Raw genomic sequence first — 20233 nt, forward strand, 5'->3', positions numbered from 1 at the left:
TTAATGAGTCAGGAAACAACAGATGCTGGCGAGGATGCAGAGAAAGGGGAACCCTCCTACACTGTTGGAGGGAATGCAAGCTGGTGCAGCCATTCTGGGAAACAGCATGGAGGTTCCTCAAAAAGTTGAAAATAGAGCTACCCTATGACCCAGCAATCGCACTACTGGGTATTTACCTTAAAGATACAAATGTAGTGATCCGAAGGGGCACGTGCACCTGAATGTTTATAGCAGCAATGTCCACAATAGCCAAACTATGGAAAGAACCTAGATGCCCATCAACAGATGAATGGATAAAGTAGATGTGGTCTATATATACAATGGAATACTATACAGCCATCAAAAGAAATGAAATCTTGCCATTTGCAATGACATGGATGGAACTAGAGGGTATTATGCTGAGCGAAATAAGTCAATCAGAGAAAGACAATTATCATATGATCTCCCTGATATGAGGAATTTGAGAGGCAAAGTAAGGGGTTGGGGGGTAGGGTAGGAAAAAAAAAGGAAACAAGATGGGATTGGGAGGGATACAAACCATAAGAGACTCTTAATCTCACAAAACAAACTGAGGGTTGCCAGGGGGAGAGGGGTATGGAGAGGGTGTTTGGGTTATGGAGGGTATGTGCTATGGTGAGTGCTGTGAAGTGTGTAAGCCTGATGATACACAGACCTGTACCCCTAGGGCAAATAATACATTATATGTTAATTTAAAAAAGCCTTTTTTAAACAAAACAAAAAAAATAAAACTTGTAGGATTAAACTATGAACAAACTTGCTGAGCCACGGGCAAAGTCACAGTGGGTTAAACCTACCCCTAATATATCACTTTGGAAATCTGAACAAGCCCCATCTACCCAGTGACTGTGATGGTCAAAAATATTTAGTCACTGGCTCTCACTCATCCGTTCCTCAGATTCTCCATTAGTGTGCACAAAAACATTGGTTAGCATTTTTGTAAAGAGATGCTGATTGATGGGTTCAGTATAATATTTAATGTGGAGTATTCAGAATAAAATGTCATATAAATGTCTCTACCACATTCACCAGAATAATTCTTGTTTCCATTAAAGTAGGTTGATAAAATTGTTGAGAAAGTTTTATTCTTGATCAGGGGAACAGATGGTACTAACTGGGGGTGGTCTGTGTGAATCAGACAGGCTGGATCTCTGGTATTTATTGGTCACCTCCTTTACTCTCTGCAATAGAGTATGCTCCACACAGACACCAAAAAAGCTAAGTGAATGTATGGAAGCCCTAGTCATCTGTCACGGGCAGTAGATGCAGGTCATCTTCATTTCTGGGTTTTACTCACAGAGGAAATTGAGGTCTCTGGTGATCTGGGATACGGCTTCTTGAAGAACAAAGGGGAAGTCCTTAGGAAAGTCAGGCTCTACTCACACTCCCATCTCTTGGCTCAACCTTGAGAACAACGGGTTTTTCTGGTCGAATTAACCCATAAGAACTTAATTTCAGTGGGATCTGCAACAGTTAAACAAGGATTTGAGCACCAGGAATGAAGCTCTGGCAATGACAGATGCAAAGCAGGCAAGACACATGAAGGACAATAATGTATTACAAACACAGAAATATGCTATTTTTAGCATCATCTATCTCTGATTCTTTAAAATCACCCTGTAAGCTCTCAAGACTGGAGCATGGAAGCACTCATCCATCAGCCATTCAACAGAATATCTACTGAATATTTACTGTGTACCAGGCTGGGGACAAACTCATGCTGGCTTGTGTTCTGTTTTGAGTTAAATTTTAAGTACATGAGGAATAGCACAGAGGACATTAAGAGAATGGAAAATGAAGGCAGGGGGGAAATCGGAGGGTGAGATGAACCATGAGAGAGTATGGACTCTGAGAAACAAACTGAGGGTTTTAGAGGGGTGGGGGTGGGGGGATGGGTTAGTCTGGTGATGGGTATTAAGGAGGGCACGTATTGCATGGAGCATTGAGTGTTATACACAAACAATGAATCATGGAACACTACATCAAAAACTAATCAAGTACTGAATGGTAACTAATATAACATAATAAAAAATAAATAAATAGGGGCGCCTGGGTGGCTCAGTCATTAGGTGTCTGCCTTCAGCTCAGGTCATGATCCCAGGATCCTGGGATAGAGCCCTGCGTCCGGCTCCCTGCTCAGCGGGAAGCCGGCTTCTCCTTCTCCCACTCCCCCAGCTTCTGTTCCCTCTCTCGCTGTGTCTCTTTCTGTCAAATAAACGAATAAAATCTTAAAAAAAATAAATTTTAAGTAAAAAGGAAGAGTGTTGAACATTTAAAAGGTTTCTTAGCCATTATGGCAAGCAATTTTGAAAAGTGATAGAGTTAAGTTGTGTATGTCGAAGTTTGCAAGGTCATCCTGAGTGGGTATTATGTATTTTATTCTATGGCCATCCCCCCTTCTAAAGATAATTTCACCTCTCCTGGTGGAACCATTCATTCACGATGGCAGATTGGGATAGAAAGGAAGAACAGCTAGACTGGAACCAGGCTTGCAGACGGTGGGGCCATGTACCCAGGATGGCCTGGACCCTGGGAGTCCTTCACATCAGGCAGACGTGCTTCACACCCCTGATTCTCAACATTGTTTGCACTTTTAAAACCACACTCTGTGTGAATTATCTTAGAATTTCTGATATGGGGACACCTGGGTGACTCAGTCTGTTAAGCCTCTGCCTTGGGCTCAGGTCATGGTCTTGGAGTCCTGGGATGGAACCCTGTGTCAGGCTCCCAGCTTGGGGAGTCTGCTTCTCCCTCCTCTCCTTCTCCCCCTGCTTGTGCTCTCTCTCTCTCTATTTCAAATAAATAAATAAAATCTTAAAAAAAAAAAAGAATTTCTGAGATGACTTGGGCCTCAGGATTTTGAACAAATCCACTGATTCCAGTGTATAACCAGGGGTTGAGAACCATAGTCTCGAGAGTACCTGTAAGCTGTGGTGGAGAAGAGCATCATTCAAAAGTTATGTCGCAGTAATCACTGCACGTCATGATTGTATACATGTTCCCTTCCTTTCTGTGGACTTGAAAGAAATTTAATACTTTGCTGAAGTTCATAGATCCATGCATAATGATGTCACATGAACTGCATTGACTAGATGACCCTTATGGCTGGGTGGTCATAAACCACAGACATGACAATCAGGAGCTGAAGGACCCTTAGACGTTCACAAGTGCTCCAAATAGATTCTTCGGGAAATAGGACAAATTATTAAGGATAAATGAGCCCTCTCTCTCACAGACACAGACACACACATCCACACCCATCTTTTGGTTTAAAAAACACAATAAAACACTAGTTAAGCAGAAAGTAATCTCTCTGACCTGTGTTTCTTTACAAGGTTTGAAGGAGAAGTTCTGCAGGACTCTGACAAGGGCAAGTTTCATGTTCATGATCGCAAACCTCATCCCAATGCAGTTTCGGGGTCCAGTTCCAAAAGGCAGATATGTATAAGGATTTATGCTGTCCTTGTTCTTCTTGCTGAACCTGGTTCCACAATACAAGTTGGAAACAAGTTAGGAAACATAAAAACCACAAGAGCTACATATTGGGGGTTCTCAACCAGGAGTATATAAGAAACTTTGATGGGCTGGTTACTATAATCCAGCTATACTTATTTTGTTGTGACAGTTATAAGCTACAGATCGTTGGATACCCCCTTCCCCTATGGGAGCATTCAGTCTTGTTGAGGAGATGAGACAAATGCTGTTGAAACAAGCTTTATCTTAAACACTGGGATTATATTCAGGGTAGTGAGTAGTTCATACTCTGAAAGGTGAGCAGAATATGAGTCTGATTGAAGGAAAGGTAGGATCCTGCATCCACTGACTTGCATTGGTTACATACCCATGGACAAAGGAAGCAGGAGAGATGCTTCCCATGATTTGCATTGTTAATTTTCCCTTTACTTCCCTGCCCTCTCCACTGGCACTCCCCAACCACTTGCACAGAACAGCATGTTAGATTATTTACATGAGCACATACTGCTACTCCACTATATCCATACTCATGGTTATGTATAACCAGTATAATCACTGAATTCTTCTCTATCTGTTCTGTGAGGTTATAAATTCCTTGAAGATTAGACTTACATTTTATTCAAGACTCATTCCTCCATATTTATATTAAGGAAAAATGTGGATTTGGGGGAAAGTAACAATGGCATTCTCAGTAGGCATTTTTAAAAACTCTGTATATTGTGAAGAACATACTGGAATGTTTACAGATGATGAGCCTTAAAATCACATGCAAATCAGACAAGGAATTGCAATGGTGTGTGGATGGGGCAGCTGACATGGGTTAGTGGTTGTTGGGCAGGTGATGGGCACATATAGATGCATTAGAAGTATTTCTTAGCATATGATTGTGCATGTGTTAAAAATTCTCCATAATAGGCATTTTTAACACATGGATCTTGCACTGCCTGGCAGGGTCCCTAACACACATACATAAGCACTTCCTTTCATAACTGAATGAATCATGACAAAGTACTGTCAAGAAGAAGTGGTCTCTGGTTTCTGTTCAAGAAGGTATAGGACCAGGGATTGCTGAGCTTGTGAGAACCACCAGGGCTTCTGGTCCAGAAAACAGATGACTTGGTCAATTCTGAATTCTTTCAGCAAGTACTATGAATAGATGTGATTTTAGCACTAAGGACACCATGCAACAGGACAAGAGCTCTGCTATCAGGAAGCTTAGAGTCAGGGGCTAAAAGTCTGATCCCAAAAACTTCACTCCAAATCCTATCATCAGTAAAATAAACCAGGACACCTGGGTGGCTCAGTTGGTTAAGCCACTGCCTTCGGCTCAGGTTATGATCCCAGTGTCCTGGGATCGAGTCCCGCATCGGGCCCTCCGCTCAGCGGGAGCCTGCTTCTCTCTCTGCCTCTGCCTGCTTGCATGCTTGTGCTCTCTCTCTATGACAAATAAATAAATAAAAATCTTAAAAAAAAACACCAACTTTTGCAAAATTTAAACTGTGCCCAAAACTAGACTCTGCTCTGAATTCCTAGAAGAGAAAGTTCAAGACACCTTCAAGGAGGGTGTTTCAGACAGGTAGAGAGCAGACTTTTCAGATGACTTTGCTTTGGACGAGCCCCAGATACCAACAAAGGTGGGAGCTGACACAGGACTGCAGCCACTGACAGCACAGGACCCATGTGCACCTATGTCCTCATGAGGCTGTTCCTCCTGTGGGTGAGAACTCTCAGGTCCACAGCCTTTGCTCTCCCACTATGGCTAACAGAAGAGTGGCCAAGGTTCACAAACATGGAATGGGGGATGTAAGGGTAAATTCAAAGAGCTAAAGGGGACCAAAAAACTTAAAGGAATAGAAAAGACCTATTTCCTTCAATAAGATGGTGGCTAAGTAAATTATGAAATATGCATATAATCACAAACACAAATATAGTATGTTGTTATAGTTTAATGTAACATTAAGTAAGTCATTCAAAAAACGTAATGCCATTATAATTTTTAGTAGCCAATGTATGCATAGAAAAATGCCCATAAGAACATACATATCATTATTAATAATCTCGATATATTGAGACTGAGGATGACTTTAGTATTCTTTTTTAGGGTCTACAGTTTATAAAATTTTGACAATAATGATCATTTTGCGATAAGAAAACTACTTCTAAAAATAAAAAGATGTACAAATAAATAACTATACAACCACACAATTGTCATCTATACTAAGAAAAGTCACAATATCCTTCAATATGAGGGTGGGTTCCTTGTACCTTTCAGGACGGAACTCCTCAGGCTCTGGCCAGAGATCCTGGTCTCGGTGAAGAGAAAAGGTTGGCACTATCACCAATATCCCTTTGGGAATGAAGACACCACTGATTTCCACATCTTTCTTACAGACCCTCTCAAGTCTCCCAGCAATTGGGTATAATCTGAGACTTTCACTCAATACCATGTCCAGATACTCCATCTGTGCAAGGGCATCGTACGTGGGCAGTGTCTGGAAGGAAAGAAACAGATTTTCACAAATTAAGATTTGGGATCCATTTCAACTCAGTCAACGCACTACTACTGAAACGTTAGAAAAGGACACTTAAAAATAATTTGTTTTGGTAACAGCCATTTATGGGCATTTTAATGTCTACCCTGTCCTTTGACCTGCTCAATGGCCCACTGACTTATATGCAGTAGTAACAATTAGAAAAGACTGCTAGGACAATCCTCTAAACAGGGCCTGACATCTTTTCCGCTACCAAGTAGTGGTATTTCTTCCTCATATGAACAAAAGTGACTAATATACTATGACACCTAATCTTAAGTGAAATATGTTGAAGTCACTGTTTCCTTTCAAAACTGGGGCCTCACATCTCTACCATGGAAGGAAAATGTACAACAGAAAATATCCCCTATCCATAGAAACTCTTTTAGTTGAAATACCCTGCTTCCTAGCTCTTCAATTATATATAATGCTTGGAAAGAAACACCATATTATATAAAATATAAATAGTTTGGGGGTGCCACAGGTTCCTTTTGACCCAAATAGGGCAAAGAAGGGTGGGATTGGAGGCCACCCACTGAGGGAACACAATTTCAGTTCTAGGGAATATTGTGAAGGGGATCAGAATCCTCCTCTCAGCCCCACCCTCTGTTGCTGGAAAGGTCTCCTCATTGTTGATCTGGAGTCTCGCTGTTTGCCCAATAAGCCGATCCAGCCCCAGAGGCCAGGTCTCTTCCTAAGTTGGGAGCTCCTGTTTAGGCAGGGGTCAGAAAACAACGGGCGCAATATGTGCCTATCACTTGGTGTTGTATTTAAGAGCCAACATTGTACAGGTAAAGAGTTTAATAGGGATCCTGGCACCCTGGCTCCTTGGCTTCTTCACCACTAATTATGTATTAGTCTAAGAACGTTATGTTGTCTCTCTGTAGCTCAGTTTCCTGACTTGTTATGTGGAGATAATTAGAATTGCCACTTCATAGGGTGTGTGGAAGAGACTACTCACAGCTCACCCAACACCCATGTAGACCCCCACATTTCCCAGTCCATGTCACCATAGGGGAAACCACTTTGCAAATGGGGTGTAAACTGAGGAGATGTATGTCAGTTCAAGGCCAAACATTTGAAAAGCAAGTGAGCAACACTCTAGTTTCTTGTTACCCAGTTAAGTCCCTAAGTTCCAGATAATGCAGTTAAAGAAGGTGGAACCTCTTTACCCTTTATACCAAAGTAGCTGTATGGAGAAGAGACTCACTCCCATCCTCTACTATACCCATGTTGGACATGCACATGTGGGTTAGAAGTAAACTTTTGCTATGAAAACCCACTAGATCTGAGGGCTAATCTTACTGGTTACTGAGACATAACTGAGCCTATCTTGACTCCCTCTTCCAGTATGACTCCCTTACCTTATCGGGGAAAGTCGCATCAATCTCCTTCTGCAGTTTTTGTTGAACATCAGGGTGAGTGGCCAATTCATACATAAGGAGGGAAAGGGAAGTACTAGTGGTCTCGTAGCCAGCAAAAATAAAGATAATAGACTGGGCCACAAGCTCCAGATCAGAAAGAGCTAAAAGGGGAAAGACATTTTAGCTAAAACAGGTGAATATAAAACATCATAGAGTAGATGATGACAAATGCATTTGAAACCCCCAAATCCCTGGTGGAATATGTAAAAGCAATTCAGAATCAAACTGGGAGTGGTTTCACTCTAATGTCTATCTTGTAGAGCCAGAAAGAGGCAAAGGTTGTCTTGATCTGGTTATTCCAAAGGTTTGTAATATTCTTAGACATCTGTTACTGGTTATGCCACCCTCCCCACAAACACTGGTGAGTAAATTTCAGAAGATGGTATTTCTGTCTAACATACACAGAGTTATCAGTATTATCTTTTGGAGAATTGTAAAAATACTTCTGCCCTAAGTAACATGGGCTAACATCCTCCCCCAGGAAAAATATAATTTCTTCCAGCTAAAATACAGCTTAATTTTTTTGAGAGTATGCAATGCTAAGGTTAATTATCAGGAAAATTGAATGATCTTTCATCTAAACATTATTTGCAGGAATTTAAGTGGACAATACTGGGTTACAGATAAACTCTTGTTATCCAAGTGTGGTCCATGGACTAGCAGCATCTGCAGCACCTGAGATCTTATTAGAAATGCAGAATCTCAAACCTCACCCTAGAACTATGGAATAAAAATCTGAGCTTCCCGAGGTATGATTTGTGTGTCCAACCTAGCTTGAGAAGCTGGATTATACCTTTGAGAGGTTTCAGGTAAGAGAAGCCCTGAGGCACATTCTTCACATGGATAATTTCAAATATGTATGGAAACCTTGACACAGACAAAATGCTAGAAGACTGGTGAATGATGTTAGTCTAATCAACTGCATAAGATAGCAAAAAAACCCAATGATAAATAGGAGGACATGGGCCAGCATGAATTCTAGACAAACAGAATCTAGTGAGTGGAATTAGCAATGCCTACTCAATCATGGCCTGAAGGTCACCTTCCTTAGTAAATGGCCCCACTCTGAGTATAAGCTGGCCTCCCTTTTGACTTTCTTGTGGTAGAAACTAAGCATGGTCATACTCTAATCTATTTGATCAGAACAGGATTAGATAATATGTAAGGCACTGAAATTAACATGGTACTTGTCACAGACATGAAATTCTCAACTAAAAATAATAAAAATGAGTGTAAGAAAAGTCTACAGAATTCTGATTTCCCAGTCATACTTTCTGTGATGCTGCTGTGGATAAATTCATCTATCAAAGTCTTTCCCCCAACTGCCATGAACCCCATACTAATCACATTTTGTAGCTCCTGCTGTCTGATATGGTAGCCACTTACCAGATGTGCTATTTATATTTAAATATTAACTAATTACATTTAAAACAATATACAATTTAGTTATCCAGTGACACTAGCCACATGTCAAGTGTTCAATTAACCACATGTGTGCGGTGGTTCTGTATTGAACTGGGCATATATAGAATATTTTCTGTATCACAGAAAATAGTAGAACTAGATAGATAGATGATAGATAGATAGATAGATAGATAGATAAAAGTAGATGTATACATATGTATGCATATATTTTACTGGTGTGATGGAGTAAACTCATCCTTATTCTCTAGAATCAATTGTTAAATATTCAAGAATTTTGGGAGATGGTTGTCAAATCATATTTAGCCTGAAATTAACCATGATGGGAATATTTCTGTCATAGAAGCAAACTATAAATCAAGGCTCTTTTTTTCTTTCAGACTCAGAGACCATTATCACATCACTGGTGATGGATAGTTATAGAAATGTTTACATTTATCAGTGCTGTGTAAATATATTTGATATTCTTAATTTGGCCCACTGAGAGGAAATAGAAGCAAAGAACTTATAGCAGTGAACACTCCCTAGATCCCAGATTTTGGTTCCTAAATACCATTTCTCACTGAAAGGAAACAAAGTTTCTGGAGAAACGGCTGATTCCAGGGCTCATCAAGGGAAAGAGAAGGGAAACCAGGAATGTCTTACACTAGAATGGAAGCAAATGCTTGAGAAATAATATGGGAAAATAAATAGAATACTCTGTCCTATAATGGTGGATAGACAATTATACCTTGCCAAAACTCACAGAATGTACAACATCAAGGGTGAACTGTAATGTAAACTATGGATTTTGAGTGGTAATAATGTGTCATTGTAGGGACATTGATTGTAATAAATGTATGATGGGTGAGGATTTTGACAGTGGGGGGATGCTGTGTGTAGGTGGGGCAGGGGGAATTTGGGACATCTCTGTGTCTTTCGCTAACTTTTGCAGTGAACCTAAAATGACTATTAAAAAAGTCTAAAAAAACGTCTATTGAAAACATTAAGAAAGAGGAAGAAAAAAATAACAGGGAGCCCACTTGAAAGGGCTTCCAGAAGACAAATCTGAGACAACTGAGGATCTAAATAAAGAATGATGTAAGAGACTAAGCTAGTAATATTTGAAATCATATTGACATTAATTAGTTAATTAACTAATTAATTAATTACAGAGAGAGAATGAAAAGCTCCCTCACAATGGACAATCACTTATCAAAGTGAGAGAATTGATGGGATTAGGAAGTCACCGTTTTGGAGCCATCGTAGTAATAATTGTTTCAAATTCCATCCATGGACAATAAAAGCAGTAGATGAAAGTTTGAAGAGAAACAGCATTTACACAGTTGAAAAGGCATCTTGCTTTACAGTACATTAAGCCAGTGAATACAATTTTAACCAAATGTTCCAGGTCACCAACACTGGAGTCATGTGTCTTCTGAGGTGATGAAGCCTTGATGTGAATTTCCAGTTTCAAATTCACTGGTCTGACTTAGGCCAGAGGATTGACATGGAAAATAAGCTCCCCAGAGGTTCTCATGCAGGTGATCCATGAACCACTGACTTCCCTGTCTATGGTTGCCCTTAAGGCTTTGAACAAACTTATTGTGGGGTGCTTCTGGAAGGTGCTTCTACTACCATTTGTACCTGAACTTGTGTCTTTCTTCAATTTGCAGAAATTCCATCTGCTAAAAATCTTCCTCCACATCTCAGAACCCTGCATCAGAAACTCTCCATCACTGGCTCTCTGAAGCTCTCATTACTTACCTTTGTGGGTATTCATTTCTTTGGAATTCTGGGAGTTAATCATCAGTTGGAGTAAATCCACTCGGTGCTACATGCAGAAAGAATAATTTCAACAACAAAACATCACTCGTGGAAGTCAGAAATAAATTAGGGATGCAGGATTTAGCTTTTTTCCTGAGAATATGGTCCCTTTAAATCCAGAAGTCTGACGTGTCAGCGGCAAAAACATCCAGCTACAAATCTTGCAGCAGGATGTTTCCCTGACAGGAATCCAGCTATTGTGTCCCACTGCTTTTTGGTTCTTTCTCCCTTGATCCTGAATTTCTCTTGATTTTGAACACAACTTTCTGACCAAAGTGCTGCATACTCCCTCTTCTGTCATGCTTGCTAACTGAGGGGAAAGTCCCTGATTTTGGTCCTTTTTTCCCCCCAGCCTTAATTCTTAATGAATGGCCACATAGACCAATTCCCTGATCTCTGCAGAATCCATGGGCAACTTCTGTGTCAACATCTTCCAATGCCCCACCCTCCCAGAATTCTGCACAATTTTCAGAGACATTCTGGGGTACCCAGCCCTGTCTCCCTGGGAGACACACAACCTTGTGCTGGTTGCCAGGCCTCAGGAAGGTGAAGCTGGCTGAACTTGCAGCCTCAGTGCCCAGAGAAGACTCCTGCCCACTCCAGACTATGACAGCCTCAAATTTAACACAGACTATCTTCCAGCAGATGCCTCTTGGACCCTCCCCTGGAGAATGTGTAAACTAAGAGGCTTAGAATTAAAGGGATTCTTTGCCAATGTAACATCTGGGGACGTTATACTATCAGAAAAATGATTTTTACACAGTAATTTTTACCCTTTGATAATTTATTGAAGAGAAATCTCATGCAGGGACACACTAGGTTCCACCTTTATTATTAAATCTTAAACATTGAATCTTAGACTCATTTTCTTATCTCCTTTCCTGAATTCCACCTTCTTCATTCTCTCTAAAATTTTAGAAGTCTCCGGTTCTAAACCCTACAGTTCTCTACATACTGTCAAAACATACAGATGTGTACACATGAGATGTATACAATAAAAGATCAAAAGTAAACACACACGTAATCACCACCATATTTACCTTTTGCTTATCTTTTAGGCGACTTTCCTTCATTCTTTTTATAGATTTTGTGAAAAAATCAGTAACTTTTTTGGGAAATAACCAGATATTTAGTATTTCATAAACTGGGGTAAGGAATGGAAAGAGTACTGTAAGGAAAAAGAACAATGGAAATCACAGTGAAAATGCAAAATTCACCCAGAGCAATTATAATTTGGACTATAACCAGGAAAGTAAAAGATACCAGGAGTCAATGAAACTGGGAGTCATTCCCTCTATTACCTTTACTTGAAATTTCAAGTCAATGGCTGAGCTAGGGCAAGTCTCAAGTAGGCGCCACCACTAGAGCAGTGAGATCAGTGTCCCCATCCACATCTTTGGGTAAGCAACAGGATTACATTCCTAGATCTCTTCGCCTTTTATTTTTGGACTAGAGTCTCTTTGGATATACCAGACCATAAGATGTTACTTTAATTATCATGCTATTTAAGAAGGTGTTGTCAGGATGCAAATAATACATAGCATGTCCTTCAACCACAATGGAATAAAATTAGAAATTGAGAATACAAACAACATTGGATTTTGCGAATATGTAGAAATTAAACATTACAGTCCTATATAGACAGTGATCAAAGAAGAAATGAAAAGGGCACTTTGGAATTACTTAGAGATTACAAAAATGAAGAAACCATATACAAAAGCTCATGGGATAAGAAAAAGCAGTGACTAGGAAGAAACTTATCATTATATATGTCTACATTTTAAAAATTATTTATTTATTTATTTATTTATTGTTATGTTAGTCACCGTACAGTACTTTATCAGTTTTTCATGTAGTGTTCCATGGTTCATTGTCTGCATATAACACCCAGTGTTTCATGCAATACCTGCCCTCCTTAATACCCATCACTGGGCTAACCCATCCCCCCACCCCCACTCCTCTAAAACCCACAGATTGTTTCCCAGAGTCCATAGACTTTTATGGTTCATCTCCCCCTCCGATTTCCCACTTGCTTCATTTTTCCCTTCCTTCTCCTAATGTCCTCCATGCTATTCCTTACGTTCAAACCATATGACAATTGTCTTTCTCTGTTTGACTTATTTCACTTAGCACAATCTCCTCCAGTACCATCTATGTTGATGTGAATGGTGGATATTCATCCTTTTTGATGGCTTAGCAATAATCCGTTGTGTATATGGACCACATCTTTATCTACTCATCTGCTGAAGGGCATCTCAGCTCCTTCCATAGTTTGACTGTTGTGGGCATTACTGCTATGAACATTGGGGGTGCATGTGCCCCTTCTTTTCACTACATCCATATCTTTGGGGTATATACCCAGTACTGCAATTACTGGATCATAAGGTAGCTCTATTTTTTTTGAAAGATTTTATTTATTTATTTGACAGACAGAGATCACAAGTAAGCAGAGAGGCAGGCAGAGAGAGAGAGGGGGAAGCAGGCTCCCCGCTGAGCAGAAAGCCTGATGTGGGGCTCGATCCCAGGACCCTGGGATCATGACCTGAGCTGAAGGCAGAGACTTAACCCACTGAGCCACCCAGGTGCCCTAAGGTAGCTCTATTTTTAACTTTTGAGGAACCTCCACACTCTTTTCCAAAGTGGCTGTACCAACTTGCATTCCCACCAATATATATATGTCTACATTTAAAAGAACCAAGATCTTGGGGCACTTATCTGGCTCAGTTGGTAGAATGTGCCATTCTTGATCTTGGAGATGTGAGTTCAAGCTCCCTGTTGGGTGTAGAGATGACTTAAAAAATAAAATCTTTAATAATAATAATAATGGCCAAGATCTCAAATCAATGACCCAATTTTTTTTGTTATAAACAAGCTGGAAAAACAAGAGGAAACCAAACCCAAAGCAAGAAGAAGGAAACACACAATAGAGACAAGAGCAGAAACTTATGATATATAGAATAAAAATCAATAGAAAAATCAATGAAAGCAAAGCTGATTCTTTTAAAAGACCTTTAGATAGATTGACCAAACAAAGAGGAAAAATGAATCAAATTACTATCATCAAAAATGAAAGGGAAGGTTACTGCTGACATTCAAAATCTAAAAAGAATATAAAGAAATACCATGAACAATTGTATGCTAATAAATTAGATAACTTAGATGAAATGGAAAAATCCTAGAAAACACAAATTAGAATGTGACATTAAAAAACAACAACAGGGGGCACCTGGGTGGCTCAGTGGGTTAAGCCTCTGCCTTCAGCTCAGGTCATGATCTCAAGGTCTTGGGATCGAATCCCGCATTGGGCTCTCTGCTCAGCGGGGATCCTGCTTCCCCACCCCCTCTCTCTGCCTGCCTCTCTGCCTACTTGTGATCTCTGTCTGTCAAATAAATGAATAAAATCTTTAAAAAACCCACAACAACAAGCCTGGGTGGCTCAGTCGGTTGAATGGTTGCCTTTAACTCAGGTCACAATCCCAGGGTTCTGGAATCAAGCCCCACGTTGGACTCCCTGCTTGACAGGGAGCCTGCTTCTCCTTCTTCCCTGCTTGTATGCATGCACTCTCTTTCTCTCAAATAAATAAATAAAATCTTTAAAAATCATAAACAATAAAAAAACTAGGCAATCTGAAAGATAAGTAAAAAGATGGAGTTAGTAGTGAAGAAAGGACCCACAAAAAGAAGTTCAGCTCCAGGTGGTTTCACAGGTAAGTTCTAGCAAATATTTACAGTAGAATCACCAGCAATTTTGCACAAATTCTTCCAACAAACAGAATAGATACGAATACTTCCAAACTCATTCTATGAGACTATTATTACCCTTGATACTAAAACCAGACAAAGAAATCACAGAAAAAGAAAACTAAACTACAGACCAACGTATCTTATGACATGTCATCTTATGACATTACAAATCCCTAACAAAATACTAGCAAAATAAACCTAGCAACAACATATCAAAGAAGGATATACCATAACTAAGAGGAGTTAAACTCAGCGATTTAGAGTTATATAATACAATATAACAACAACAACAATCAGAATCACAACAACACGTGGTCATCTCAATAGATGCAGAAAAAGTATTTGACAAAACTCCAATACCATGTAGTAATAAAAATACTCAACAAATGGGAACAGAAAAGAATATCCTCAACCTGATGAACGTCCTCTATAAAAAACTCATAGCTAATACCACACTTAACAGATATAGACCAGACACTTTCCACTAAGAATAAGCAAAACAAGGATTTTTCTATCAGCATTCCTATTTAGCATTGTACTAGAAGTTCTAGCCAGGAAAGGTAGGCAAAAGCAAACAAACAAAAACCCCAAAAGCTATTCATAGAGGAAATAAAGAAGCAAAAGCATCTTTATTATCATACAATATGACGTTGTACATAAAAAATCTGAAGGAATGCATCAAAAGTCTACTGGAAGTAATAAATCAGCTTACCAAGGTTTCAGGATACAAGATTAACGTACAAAATCAATTGTATTTCTATATTCTGCAATAGAAAAATCTAAAAGCAAAACTAGGAGTATAATTCCATTTACAATAACATCAAGAAGAACATAATATTTAAGAATAGCTTTAACAAAAGAAGCATAAAACTTATACTCTAAAAACCACAAAGACAAAAACAGAGAGGGAGACAAATCATAAGAGGCTTTTAACATAGGAAACAAACAGGGTTGCTGGAGGGGAAGTCGGTGTGAAGATGGGGTAACTGGATGATGGGGATTAAGGAGGGCAATGTAGTGAGTACTGGGTGTTACACAAAACTGATGAATCACTAAATTCTACTTCTGGAACTAATAATATACTATATGTTAATTAAATTGAATTTAAGTTAAAAATTTTTAAATTTTTTAAAAAAGATTTTATTATTTACTTGACAGAGAGGGGAGAGAGAGAAAGTGAGCACACAAGCAGGGGGAGTGGGAGAGGATGAAGCAGGCTCCCATGCTGAGCAGAGAGCCCAATATGGGGCTCCATCCCAGGACCCTGCAATCATGACTTGAGCCGAAGGCAGGCACCCAACTGACTGATCCACAAGGCACTCCTTTAAAAAACGTTTTAAAGAAATAAAGAGGATCTGTGTAAATGGAAAAACATTCAGTGATCATGGATTAGAACTTAACATTGTCAAGATGGCAGTATTTGTCAAATTGATCTACAGATTAATGTATTTCTTATCCAAATCCTAGCTGACTTTTTTGTAGAAATTGACATACTGAATTTTAAATTCATATGGAATTGTAAGGGACCCAGAATAGTCAAAACAATCTTGGGGGGAAAAAAGGATAAAGTTGTAAACTTCAGACTTCCAGTTTCAAAACTAAACATGAAGCTATAATAATCAAGACAATGTGGTACAAGCATAAGCATAGACATGTAGATCAATGGAATTGAACTTAGGGTCCAAAATGATACCCATGTGTTCATGGTCAACTGATTTTGCTAAGGTCTCTAAGACCATTCAATGAAAAAAAATTAGTCTTTTTAATCAAATGGTGCTGGGACAAGAGGACAGTCTCACGGAAAAAAAAAAGTGAAGTTGGACTCTTAACTAATACAACATATAAAAATAAATTCAAAATGGATCGAAGACCCAAATCTAAAAAAACTTTATAACCCTTAGGAGAAAACCAAGGGATAAATTTTGATGATCTCAGATTTCTCAGTGAAATCTAAGATCTGGCACTGAAAACACAGAAATAAAAGGAAAAATACATACATTGTATATAATCAACATTAAAATTTTGTTGATGAACACTGAGACCACAAAAATTGAATTCTACATTTTAAGGGGGGGACTTATATGTTAGTTATGTGGAGGTATATCTCAGTACAATCATTGTAGAAAAGTAGAAGGTTTGGGACACCTGGGTGGCTCAGTCTGGTTAAGCACCTGCCTTCAGCTCAGGTCATGATCCCAGGGTCCCGGGATCAAGTCCAGCATTGGACTCCTTGCTCAAGGAGGGGAGCCTGCTTCTCCCTCTGCCTGCTCTGCCTGCTGTTCCCCCTGCTTGAGCTCTCTCTCTGACAAATAAAATCTTTACAAAAAGTAAATTTGGAAAAAAAGAAAAGAAAAGTGGAAGGGAGGAAGTGAGAGAGAAAGGAAGCAAGGGAAGGAAAAGGAAGGAGGAGAAAAGAAGAAACACTAGTGTACATACCTATGGAGAGTAAAAATAGGTCAGGGAAATCAAATTTTAAGATCTTCTTGGCATTTTCCACAAAGGGATCTTGTGGGTTGTTGAGAGAATCAACGTTCACTCCAAATGATGTGCTGGTAATCACGTCCATGCTGTAGGCCCCAAAGATGCTGTGAGAGAAACAAAGACATGGATAATGAAGATCAGCACCTCTTTAATACCCTTATCCAACACAAGCAGCAAGAAGTGCATGTAGATCCCATGCTCAGGCAAGACAAGAGCTACACATTCAGAACCACCATCTGGGTCATCTGAAGGGTCTATATGCCATCACATTCACTCATGTGGTGTTCATGAGGTGCCAGTGATACAGCTGGCCTTGTCCTGGGGTGATGGGGACATTAGGGCAAGTTAGACACACCTCTGAGTTCAAAGAGCTCAGTCATGGAGGGATAGAGACACAAAGTCCGACAAATTACAGTAATAACTTTTGAGTATGCGCAATAGAAGGTGGATAAGCACTGTGTCTGAGCAGGACAAATGGTGGAATAATGAACCCTTTCTCAGGGAATCAAAAAAGATGAAACTGGTCTGGATCTTCTTTCACCACAGTAACTATGCTCAGAGGTTATTCCTCAACATTACATTACATACATTACAGAACACCGCCACCAAATTCTGTGCTGCCAGAAACATCATCCCTTCTTCTCTACACCCCAACTAAGGCTTCTTCATGAAAGACCCACTCTTTCTCAACAACAGAGATCTAGCTTGCCCTGAGGGCATACTCATTTCTGGAAAATGTAAGAACAAAGAATGTTCCTAGTTAAAACATATATATTAGATCAATCCAATATTGAAATGGGGGTGCCATATCTAAGTGGTCATATGGCCTAGTTTTCCCAGGACAGTTGCAATGTCCATCTGTTCAGCCTGCATAATTAAAATATATCCAATTTAGGCAAAAAAATCTATCATCTATCTATCTATCATCTATCTATCTATTATCATCACCCTACCTATCCCATGTGCAGGTCCTTCTCCCTTTTGAGATTAAAAGATGGACAAATGGTTATAAAAGTTAATATTTAGTATTCGCTAATATCCTCAACAAAATCAGGGAAGGGTTTAAGTTGTTCCAAGTTCCATAGGGCAACTTTTGTGCCCCACCCAGTGCCCAGGAATATGTACCAAGTACATTCCCCTCCCACCATTCCATACTCTCTACACTCATGTTTCTTCTTTTCAAACAATGTATTTTTGTCTTCTAAAATGTCCAAGGTGATGATTAAGCAAGTAAATAAATCCCAACTCATGCACACAAAGTCTCTGGACTTCCCTGCATTTTGAGGTGAGCTGCCTCTTCTTGGCTGGCCCTCTGGAGTTGTAACACCATACACCTATATCAGCTTGTTCACTGGAGTAACTCAACAATGGGAATTGACTCTGTGGCAACAGCTGGAAAGTGTCATGACAGAGTTAGAATCCCAGCAATTGGACTCCTACTTACTCTTTCAAGTTGATAGGTTTGCCTTTCTCTGACTCCTTCCTCAGGTTCCTCACCAACATATCTCCATACTGGCCAATGATGGGGAACATCTACAAACAAAATACATGACCACCTGAAGTTAAATATGAGAATCAAGTCCTAGGATGACATAGCTTTCGCAAGCATGGAGCAGTAAGGGCACTTAATAACAAGTTTTATCATGTCTCTTCCAGAACATGAAGATAAAAGACCATTTTGGGGAAGCCCAAATACAGTAGAGTACCACTTAGAGATGGACTATGACCTTATTTTCTATCTGTCCCCAGGAATATTCCTTAACTTCCTAATTAAAAGTCCTGTTCTTTTCTTACCTCTTTGAGTTTTCCGCTGGTGAAAGTTGGAGACAGCAATGTTCGTATTCTCTTCCATTGTTCATCCTCAGACATAGAGATGGAACTTTTCATAAATCCCATAGGACCAAAAGACTAGAGTCAAAGCAAAACACATTTTGCCCTACGTAAGTTTTGTAGGTCTCCACAGTTTGGGAAATTTGTTAAATGGGCATAAATTACCCATCAAATGTTTTTTATTATTATATTTATCATTATATTACATTAATATTATATTATATTTATAATATATTATATTTATAATATATTATATATTATGTATAATATAATATATATTTGTATTTATTAATTTATTATATTTATTACTATATGTTTATAGTATTTCTGTTACTATTTATTTTTATTTTATTTTATTTTATTTATTTTTATTATTTTATTATTATTTATTCATTTCCTTATTTGAGAGAGAGAAAGAGAGCATGAACAAGGGAATAGGCAGAGGCAGACTCCCCACTGAGCAGGGAACCAGAATCAGGGCTCAATCCAGGGTCTCTGGGATTATGACCTGAGCAAAGACAGATGTTTAACTGACTGGGCCACACTTACTTACCAAATACTTAGTGGCTGTCTACTTAGTAGCAGTCCCTATGCTAGATGCTCAATAGATATTTATCCTAAATGCCTAGCGTCCTGCAAGGCTGAAGGAGGCTTCAAGCCACCTGATGTGCTTTCCAGCCTTTATATTCCAATCTCCTTTCAGGATTTTCTCTTTGTCTCTGAGACTTATAAGTTTTACTATTGGATGATGGGGTGTTGACCTATTTTTATTTATTTTGAGAGGGGTTCTCTGTGCCTCCTGGATTTTGATGCCTGTCTCCTTCTCCAAATTAGGGAAGTTCTCCACCATAATTTCTCCACTATACCTTCTGTCCCTCTCTCTTTCTTCTTCTTCAGGGATTCCAATTATCCTAATATTGTTTCATTTTATGCTATCACTTATCTCTTGAATTCTCCCCTTGTGATCCAGTAGTTGTTTATCTCTCCTCTTCTCAGCTTCTTTATTCTCCATCATTTGGTCTTCTATATCACTAATTCTCTCTTCTGCCTCATTTATCCTAGCAGTTAGAACCCCCATTTTTTATTGCATCTCATTAATAGTCTTTTTGATTTTGACTTGGTTAGATTTTAGTTCCTTTTTTTCTGCAGAAAGGGATTCTCTAGTATATTCTATTCTTTTTTCAAGCCCAGCTAGTATATTTATAATCATCATTCTGAACTGTAGTTCTGACATCTTACTAATGTCTGTATTTATTGATTAGGTCCCTGGCAGTCAGTACTGCCTCTTGTACCATTTTTTTTGTTTGTTTGTTTGAGGTGAGCTTTTCCGTTTTGTCATTTTGTCCAGAGAATAGATAAATTAGAGAACAAAATGCTAAAAATGTAACAACAACTCCAGAAAAATATACACTAAACAAACCAGAGAAGACCTGAAACCACGGGGAAAAGAAAAAGAAATGATCAGGCTGGTGACTAGAACAGGGCCACATACTAGATTTTGGT

At 39.1% G+C, this 20233-nt stretch overlaps 1 protein-coding gene across 2 annotated transcripts in view; it reads right to left on the reverse strand.

Annotated features, from left to right (window-relative positions):
• Positions 1-980: 980 nt before the first annotated feature.
• Positions 981-20233, reverse strand: part of LOC308359176 (cytochrome P450 3A12-like) — a 50457-nt gene continuing 31204 nt past the window's right edge. For both annotated transcript variants that reach the window (XM_080829950.1, XM_080829949.1), the window contains 9 exons: positions 18695-18808; positions 18345-18433; positions 16856-17004; positions 11716-11843; positions 10616-10682; positions 7388-7548; positions 5758-5984; positions 3337-3499; positions 981-1482 (listed from right to left, as the gene is read on the reverse strand). In XM_080829950.1, coding sequence (XP_080686076.1) covers positions 1387-1482; positions 3337-3499; positions 5758-5984; positions 7388-7548; positions 10616-10682; positions 11716-11843; positions 16856-17004; positions 18345-18433; positions 18695-18796 — 1182 coding nt within the window. In that variant the 5' untranslated portion in view covers positions 18797-18808 and the 3' untranslated portion in view covers positions 981-1386. The remainder of the gene's footprint in view (positions 1483-3336; positions 3500-5757; positions 5985-7387; positions 7549-10615; positions 10683-11715; positions 11844-16855; positions 17005-18344; positions 18434-18694; positions 18809-20233) is intronic.

This window comes from Martes martes, assembly GCF_963455335.1.
Source record: "Martes martes genome assembly, chromosome: 18".
Lineage (NCBI taxonomy): Eukaryota > Metazoa > Chordata > Mammalia > Carnivora > Mustelidae > Martes > Martes martes.